The sequence below is a fragment of the Gastrolobium bilobum genome, unplaced genomic scaffold, assembly GCF_033153095.1.
Source record: "Gastrolobium bilobum isolate Gb01-03AN ecotype WA unplaced genomic scaffold, APGP_CSIRO_Gbil_v1 utg8437, whole genome shotgun sequence".
Classification (NCBI taxonomy): Eukaryota; Viridiplantae; Streptophyta; class Magnoliopsida; order Fabales; family Fabaceae; genus Gastrolobium; species Gastrolobium bilobum.
In genome coordinates, this window is record NW_026895623.1 from 1 (window position 1) to 9196 (window position 9196).

General features: G+C 37.0%; 1 protein-coding gene and 1 non-coding gene across 2 annotated transcripts; both read left to right on the forward strand.

Moving 5' to 3' along the window:
* Positions 1 to 1014: 1014 nt before the first annotated feature.
* Positions 1015 to 1121, forward strand: LOC133284984 (small nucleolar RNA R71). The gene has a single exon (XR_009747954.1). It is a non-coding gene; the product is annotated as a small nucleolar RNA R71 (small nucleolar RNA).
* Positions 1122 to 5480: 4359 nt separating this feature from the next.
* LOC133284904 (probable aspartyl protease At4g16563) lies at positions 5481 to 7088 on the forward strand. Its single transcript, XM_061482042.1, has one exon. It carries the CDS (start codon positions 5481 to 5483, stop codon positions 6882 to 6884), a length of 1404 nt encoding a protein of 467 aa, XP_061338026.1. The 3' UTR covers positions 6885 to 7088.
* The last annotated feature ends 2108 nt before the right edge of the window (positions 7089 to 9196 follow it).

The window sequence follows — 9196 nt, forward strand, 5'->3', positions numbered from 1 at the left end:
TTTTCTTGTCTTTCTTGAGCTTTCTTTTTCTCCCATTTGAACTCTTTCTTTTCTGGAACAGCTTTCTCTGCAGTAGGCTCTTTGTCAACTTCTTTCTCTTTTTCTTCTTCAATGGCAGGTCCCTCAACTTTCTTTTTCTCTACTGAAGGCTTAATCACAGGTTCAATTACAATGCCACTTCTAGTGGTAATGGCCTTGCAGTGTGCGTTTGGATTAACGTCTGTATTACTCGGGAAAGTGCCTTGGGTTCTTTCATTGAACTGCCTTGACAATTGACCGATCTGGGTTTCAAGATTCCGGATAGAGGCTTCTTGATTCCGGAATGAGGCCCTGGTCTCCTGCATAAAGGTTGAAGTGTCTTCCCTGAATGCATTGGTACTTTGAACGTAGTCTGATGTGGTCTTGGATAGTTGTGCAAAGGCTTTCTCCCACTCTGATTGTTGTGGAGGTTGCTGTGGTGCTGGCATAGGAGGATTTAGCTGATGATTCGAGCTATAACTGAATCCTGGATGTTGATTTTTATTTCTCCACCCTTGATTCTGGTTATTGCCGTATTGGTTCCTCCCTGGATTATATGGAACTTTCTGATCATGCCAAATTCCATTAACATCTGCAGTTTCGGGTGCCTTGCAGTCATCAGTAGTATGAGCACCTGCGCAAATATCACAAACAATAGAAAAAGTATTAACATGAGCTACTGAAGTATTAGAGGAAACTTGAAAATCAGAAAATTGCTTTGTGAGAGCATCTAGTTGTTGTTGCTGTTTCTTATTGGACTGTAGGATCTGATCATTCTGGGCCAAGATGGCATCATAGCCATCAAGCTTCATAATCCCCGCTCTTCTCTGTGGTGCGGGAGCATTATCATACTCCTGAGAGGCTAGAGACTCTAGTAATTCCAAGGCTTCCTCTGGAGTTTTTGTCTTCAAGGACCCTCCTGATGCAGCATTCACCACTGTTCTTGTGTTCGGCGTCATCCCTTGGAAGAAGGTTTTCGCTTGCTCCCAGGCTTCAATGCCATGTTGGGGACACTTCCTGAGCAGTCCTTTGAATCTTTCCCATGCTTCGTATAGAGATTCACTTTCTTTTTGTTCAAAAGAAGTGATATCCGCCTTGAGCTTTGCCATCTTCGAAGATGAGAAAAATTTATCCAAAAATTTGGTTGCCAAGTCGTCCCAGTGAGTGATGCTTCCTTGAGGTAACGATTGCAACCATCCTCTTGCTTCGTCTTTAAGTGAACATGGGAACAACCTGAGCAAAATAGCATCCCGAGACACCCCGTTCATTTTCAAGGTATCACAATATAGCAAGAAGTTTTCCAGATGGATGTAAGGGTCTTCAGTGCTTCCTCCGGCAAATTGGTCTTTCTGAATTAATTGTAAAAGTGCCGGCTTGAGTTCAAAGTTGTTAGCATCCACGTTTGGTCTAACAATACTCGCCGTCTGTGGAACTCGAGCAGGAGTCATGTAATCTCCCAACGTTCTCGGAGGTGGTGGAGGTACATTGTTGTCTCCCATTGCTTCTTCTCTCGGTTCTGTTGAGCTTGAAGCTTCTTTCTCTTGCTGTCTTCTTTCTTTAGCAAGTTTTCTGTTTCTTTTTGCTGTTTTCTCTATCTCCGGGTCGAATTGCAAGGAATCGGTGTCAACGGTACCTCGCATAAACCAGAAAAATAGATTATATAAAATAAGAAAATAAAACTGAATTTAAATAACAGAAAATTAAATAACAGAAAATAAGGTCCAATCTAAAGAATTAATAGCTACTATTAATGTTGAAATAGTAATCCCCGGCAACGGCGCCAAAAACTTGTTGCTACTCACGGCAAGTGCACCGATCGTACAAGTAATATATGATTAAGTAAGAGATCGTTCCCACGAGGATTACGGTTCAAGCACTAATTCACTATCGCAAACTTAGTTGGACAATCGAAAGTGTATTTGGAAACAGGATTTGAATTGTAAAATTGAAATATTAAATATTAAGCTAATTACTTGCAAGAATTAAAGACAAGAAATTAAAGATGTGATTTAAGAATGTAAAAGAACGTAGCTAGGGGTTCGATTTCCTTTAATCTCCTTATTATGATTCAAAGTCCTTCTTTACGTTAACCGTCCTTAATATCAATCTAACCAATTCTTTCGCGTGTTATTAGAGCTCAATCCCTTGTTACCCTAAAACCTTTACAAACTTGAAAGAACCCTAGTTCCCCGGTTATTCCCAAGAATGCAAGCATTAAGTTCAAGAATCTTAAGGTTACGCAAACTCTATGTCTATTCCTAGAATCATAGCGTTTACGATGAAATTATCAGATATGGATCACACACCAACATCCCTATTGTCATGCATTTACCGATGATCATTATATAAGATTCAAGCCTATATAAAGCATTAAAAACAGATAACTTCATTCATGATAAAAAGGAAAATTAACGTACGAATTATTCAAAGCATAATAAATCGACTAAAATCCATCTAACCCTAACTACTTAAAGAACTAGCCGGACATGGCAAAATCAAGAACAAAAGAAAATAGAAAGGCTCCCCCAAACTCCATAGGTGATTGGTGGATCTTCAAAATCTCCAGTGAACACTTGACGTTGATCCGTCTCCGCCGCTCACGAACATGAATCTGATGTTTCTTCGCGTTCCCTCCGCCTCCAAGCACCCAAGAGTTGTTTAGCAATCTAAAAGTTATGTATTTCTGGTCCCCAATGGCCCTTTTATTGGCCAAGAGTTCGTATCCTAGTAGAAAACTCGAATGGGCCTAAGTTGGATCTGTCTGGGCGCTTAAGCCTGTTGTAGCGCGCTTAAGCGCCCTAGGACAGTGAATTCTGATTCGCGTTGCGCGCTGAAGCGCTCTGAAGGGCGCTTAAGCGCGCTCCTCGCGACAACTTTTTCTTCTTGTGGCGCGCTTAAGCCCTGAGTTGGGGGCTTAAGCGCCCAGAGGCAGTAGCTATTTGCGTTTTTAGGGAGCTTAAGCTTCTGAATGGGGGCTTAAGCTCCCACTTCTAACAACTTGATAAGATCCTCAATCTTATTGTTTTTGATCTTCTTCTATCATCTCTTGATCTTATCTTTTCTAGTTGTGATCTCTATTTATCCAATCTTCATCTTTGACTCCTTTTGTCAACAAATCCCTAAAAAATAGCAAAGATGATTCCATTAAACAAAAATTCAGATAATGTTCATGATTATTATATTAAACCTTAGTTTTTGACTTATTTAACTTGATATTTTATATTAATTTAGTCTATAAAATAAGATAAACTAAAGGTTTATCACTTATCTTCCTTAATTTATTCTATCAAACCCTATATTTGTGCTTTCATTCTATCTCAACCTCCCAATGGCAGAAAATACACGATTCAAAGATCTCACCAATCGCTTAGAACAATTAGTGCAACAATTCCATACAGCGAAATTTCTACGTGAACAACAATTTTTGGGTCTGCAAGAATTTGAAACACAACTCCAAGACGGCCACACGTTACTTCAAGAATCTCAGAAGAACCAATTTCATATTATCCGCCAAGATTTTTCTTGTTTGCTTGAGATCTATATATCCTCTACCATTGGTACTTTTACTAATGGAATTCTTGGCGTCAGTCCAAATTCAACACATGCACTACGAAATGAAAATGTTGGATATAAGAACACCAGCTCCCGACCATTGAAACTAGACTTTCCACTTTTTTTTAGGGTGACCCGACAAATTGGCTTTTTGTCTATATTATCACATACCAAAAGCAGACCATTTAATTCTTGTCTCTTTTCACTTGGACCAGCCTACTACTTGTTGGTTTCAAGAGCTATTTTAGATGGATTACTTCCTACGTGGGCTTCTTTTATGTAGGTCACTCATCGGCGCTTTGGTCCATCAGAATTCGATGATCCAGCAGGTACTTTAGCAAAAATACAACAACTGGGGACCGTCTTTTAGAATCAATATTATTTTGAAAATCTTGCCAGTCAGGTTCCAAGCCTTTCTCCAACTTTGCGTCGAAGCCTCTTTAGGAAAAAATGTTTACATTTTTAATAGTTATACTATTTTTTTTTAAATTATTGGTTATTGCTTAGGGTTATGGTTAAGTGTTATTGAAATCGGATCAGCCCAAAAATTGTCCTGATTCTAGCAATGGACCATATATGTTATTGACTCGATATCTATTGGGCAACCCAGTGGTGAACCACGGTTCAACTGATATTAACTGATTTTGGAAAAAAAAATGTTTCCTATGTTGCGGCCGCTGAGATTCGATTTTATGTCTCATGAGAATTGCAAACAACTATTTACCATTGGGCTTTGATCTTATGTCCATAAGAATTGCAAACAACTATTTTCCATTGGTCTAAGTTCGCTTGTTGGTTAATGTGCACCATTTAATATATTTATTATATCATTTAATAGAATTGTTTCAAAAGTTGCATCTAGTGGGGATGAAATCCTTGTTATGAAGATATAAATCATAGTATCTATCACTAGGCTACATTTAGTTCTTGGTTCATTTGCACCTTTTAAAATATTTATCGTATAATTAAGTATAAAATATAAGTTTATATACATATTTGGGTTATGTGGTTAAATCAGTGACCCACTGATTGAACCAATGATCTAAGAGTCAATGAAATGTTCGAATTTAATAACATAACTTAAATTGGTTAAAGTCACTTACTCAAAAAATAAAATAAAAAATAAAATGGTTAAAGTCTACTATAATCACGTGAGCTGTTCAGGTTCAATTTTTGGATTGGATACTTTATGAACAAGTTTGAGGTTGAATTTTTGGCGGAATTAAATATATCCAAACTTTCTTTTGGAATAAAGCTGCTAGGAATCTGGGACAAAGCTGCTGATCCTCCCGATGACTATCTTAAAATTCCATTTTATGTTAAAAAGTAGAATAAAGAATACTGAAAATATTCATAATATTTATACTGTAAACATGGTAGTCATTGAATAGAAATAGAACAATTAAATTTTACCCTGATTATGATTTACAAATGAATTGAAAAGTCACTGTCATTCTCAAAGAAAACAACCAAAAGAGACAAAGCATCGGCAGAGGGTAGGAGGCTGATGTCAGTGTGAGCGGTTGAGCCCAAATTCCACCGTTGTCGATGGGGCATATTTTGTTAAAAGTATATGCGTGCGTGTTAAGGTCAAATGTTACCCCAAAACCCACTCCAGGTTCTTGCCCGTTGGAAACTACAGCTACCTTATCTATAAATAAAGGGAAAAGTGTGTATAATTTTGAAGGATGTAAAGTTGTGTCATTTTAAGAGAGAGAAAGAGATAGATAAAAGAGGAGAGAAAGTTGACAAAAAAAATAAAGTTGTGGGTCCCACCTCTTTGTGAGAGTGAAAGGATGTAAGTTGTGTAATTTAAATGTATAGACACTTTTCCCATAAATAAATAACCAAAACCCAAGAATGCCCATTCATTCTATTCTATCTCAGTTCTTAACACTGTAAGTCTTCTAATGGCTTCTCCTTGCATTCTCTTTCTACTCTGTGTTCTGTCTCTAATCGCATCCACTTCTTCCAAACCCAACACCATTACCCTCCCTCTTTCTCCCTTATTCACCAAATCCTCATCCTCTGATCCATTTCAGACCATCAAACTCGCCGCATCTGCTTCTCTATCCAGGGCCCATCACCTCAAGCACCGCAAATCAGGTCACAATTCTTCTTCCCCTGTCAAAACACCAGTTTATCCCAAAGGTTATGGAGGATATTCCGTAGATCTTAAATTCGGAACCCCACCTCAAACCTTATCTTTCGTCTTGGACACTGGAAGCAGCCTCGTCTGGCTCCCCTGCTCCTCTCGCTATACCTGTTCCAATTGTAACTTCCCAAACATTGACCCAACAAAAAATCATACCTTCATTCCTAAGAATTCATCTTCTTCCGAGATCGTAGGTTGCAAAAACCCAAAATGTGGGTGGCTTTTCGGCCCCGACGTGCATTCTCGATGCCAAGGATGCAAACCCGATGCTCAGAATTGTACCCTGAATTGCCCTGTTTACATTATTCAATACGGGTTGGGCTCAACAGCTGGGCTTTTACTCTTGGAAAATCTCAACTTTCCGGGAAAAATCGTAACCGATTTTCTCGTTGGGTGTTCTATCCTTTCGATCCGGCAACCGTCCGGGATCGCCGGCTTCGGACGCGGGAAAGAATCGCTGCCGTCGCAGATGGGTCTCAAGAGATTCTCCTACTGCTTGATTTCCCACCGGTTCGACGAATCGCCGGAGAACAGTGACCTCATTTTGCAGATTGACTCCACCGGCGGCGCCAAGACCCGTGGACTCAGCTATACGCCGTTTCACCGAAACCCATCTGTTAACAACTCCGCATTCAGAGAGTACTACTACGTGACCCTTCGCAAGGTAATCGTCGGCGGCAAGCAAGTGAAGATTCCGTTCAAGGTACTGGAGCCAGGTTCTGACGGCAATGGTGGCACCGTCGTGGACTCTGGTTCAACGTTCACGTTCATGGAAAAGCCCGTCTATGATCTGGTGGCGCAAGAATTCGAGAAGCAATTGGCCAATTACACACGTGCCAAGGACGTTGAAACCCAATCTGGTTTGAGTCCCTGTTTCAATTTCTCCGGTGTGAAAAAGGTGCCTTTCCCTGAATTAACTTTCCAATTCAAAGGCGGCGCCAAGATGGCGTTGCCTGTTGCGAATTATTTCTCGTTGTTCGGCGATGCAGAGGTGGCTTGTTTGATCATTGTCTCCGACGGAGGTGCCGCCGGTCCTGCGAGGGCTGGTGGTCCGGCGATCATCTTAGGGAACTACCAGCAGCAGAATTTCTACGTTGAATATGATTTGGAAAATGAGAGGTTCGGATTTCGGCCACAGAGCTGCAAAAGGAGTGCTTAGTTTAGCACGTGGGAAATAATGTGCCGTGGCGGTGGACACACTGTATCGGAGACAACGCCGCTGACATCACGGCGGTAATTGAAGATGCATGGTTGTACTTGTAGCTGCAGTGGCTCGTCATCGTTTATTATTATTATTTTTTTATTTATTCAGGGGATTAGTGCAGTAAGCAAATATTTATGTCATAGGATGATTTTATATTTATATAAGTTATACTTTCAATTTTAGTTAATGATCTCATTTATATTTTATAGTTTTAATTTTTTAGTTATGTGAATTTTTGATATAATTAAATAGATCAATGATCAATGATCAATATTAAATATAAAATCATTTATTCTTATATAAATGTAAGAATAATATGTTTATAGGAAAAATGTTTTTACAATTAATGCAGATAACTTATCTGCATTTATTCCCAAAACGGCGTCGTTTTGGTATTGAAATCTTAAAAAATTATAAATATAAAGACTATTATAACCCTGAAATAAATTAAAATTACAAATACACCATGATTTCCGCTCAAAACGACGACATCGTATTGGACTTACTGCAAATATCTTATCTGCACTAACCGCAAGCCAAACGTATGTTTATATCTAAATAATCTGATACAACATCATGTTTTACCACATAATAACCTCAAAAAATAAGTGTATTATTTTTTTCAATATCATACGAGAGAGAAATTCTTTCATATACATACAAATTGCAATATGAGTTTCATTTTATATTTTTCTTTCTTCTCTATTTGGTAAGAATTAGATTGCACTTTGTGTTTGCATGCATGAGAGGAGCTCTTGTATACTATGAGTCTATGAGAAAAATAATCATCTTGCTTTTAGTTGTTAATGTATGGAAATGATAGTTCACAGCCGTGTCAGCTTTTTTCCAGAAAGAATTTGGTTATTATAGTTCATTTGTTTTCCTTCCTTTTGTGGAGTGCCACAATAAATTCTTCTTCCTTTAAATGAATTTTTGATGATTTTACATCTAGTTGGTAGTTTCATCTTAATCTTAATAAAGAGTTCATCTTAATTATTAAATTTGACATAAAAGATAAATATTAATACCGAGTAGTCATTTTATACACGCGCTGATTCCGTGAAAAGATATTTGAGTCTTTTAAACATAGGATATAATAAAGAACCAAGAAAAGAAAGTAATAATTTAAAAGTTACATATTTATTTTAAAAATTTATTGGACTTTATATTTTATTCCCTATTATATATAATTTTATTTCGAAATTCAAAAAATAAGAATAACACATGTTTGAATAAAATTAAGAATGATCCGTATTACTTTTTAAGAATTTTTTTTTATAAATCAACTTAATCTAAAGCAAATACATACTTTAACTTAACAAATAAAGGGTTTAAAATTTTTCGTTAGGATATGAAATTATCTTCTAAACATATAAAAGTGGGGATAGGTTATTCTGCCTACTCTCATTTTGCCTACCTTTGCCTAGCCCTTTCATTATCGTTCGATTACGATTTAATCTAACAGTTCATATTTGCGAAATAAAATAAACTATTTTTCCCTTTTTTTTTCTCCTCATTTCCTACCAACCCTTTCTCTCTCCTCCCCTTTCTATCTTCCTCTAGGTCACGTTTTAAGAGTTGATACTTGTACATTGTTCAATATTTTTAAATAAATGAATGACACTTGTGTGCTGCAAAAAGCTGTGAGAGATATTACAGAGAAACAACATATTAAGAATCAAGTTATTTTCATAATTATTTTCTTATTGTTTAAAAAATCCCACATCTAATCATAAAATTGACATGTGTGTTAAAAATAAAAATCAAAACCAGATGTCGTACACTTATTTATATGTAAGATAATTATAAACATGAATCAACAACAAACATGAGGAGAGTCATTTGTTTTTCATTGAAATCGTATACACAGGTTCATACTAATCTCTCTCATTTCACTCATTAACTATCTATAGTTTTATAGCTTTTTCAAAAAAATTAATGATCTGCAAAATAAGAAGATCGGTACACACCTCTTCTTCGATAAAAAGATTATAACCCCTTTTCATTTCCGTTTAATTTTTTATTCAAGTGTCGATTAAACTCGAATACGTTTGCAAACAATGACCTAGAGGAAGAGAGAAAGGGTTGGGAGGAAGTGAGGAGAAAAAAAAAGAGAAAAAAGATTTATTTTATTTCGCAAATATGAACCGTTGGATTAAATCGTAATCGAACGATAATGAAAGAGGTAGGTAAAGGTAAGCAAAATTAGAGTATGCAGAATAACCTATCCCATAAAAGTGTATATGATCCAATTTTTTCATTTTAAT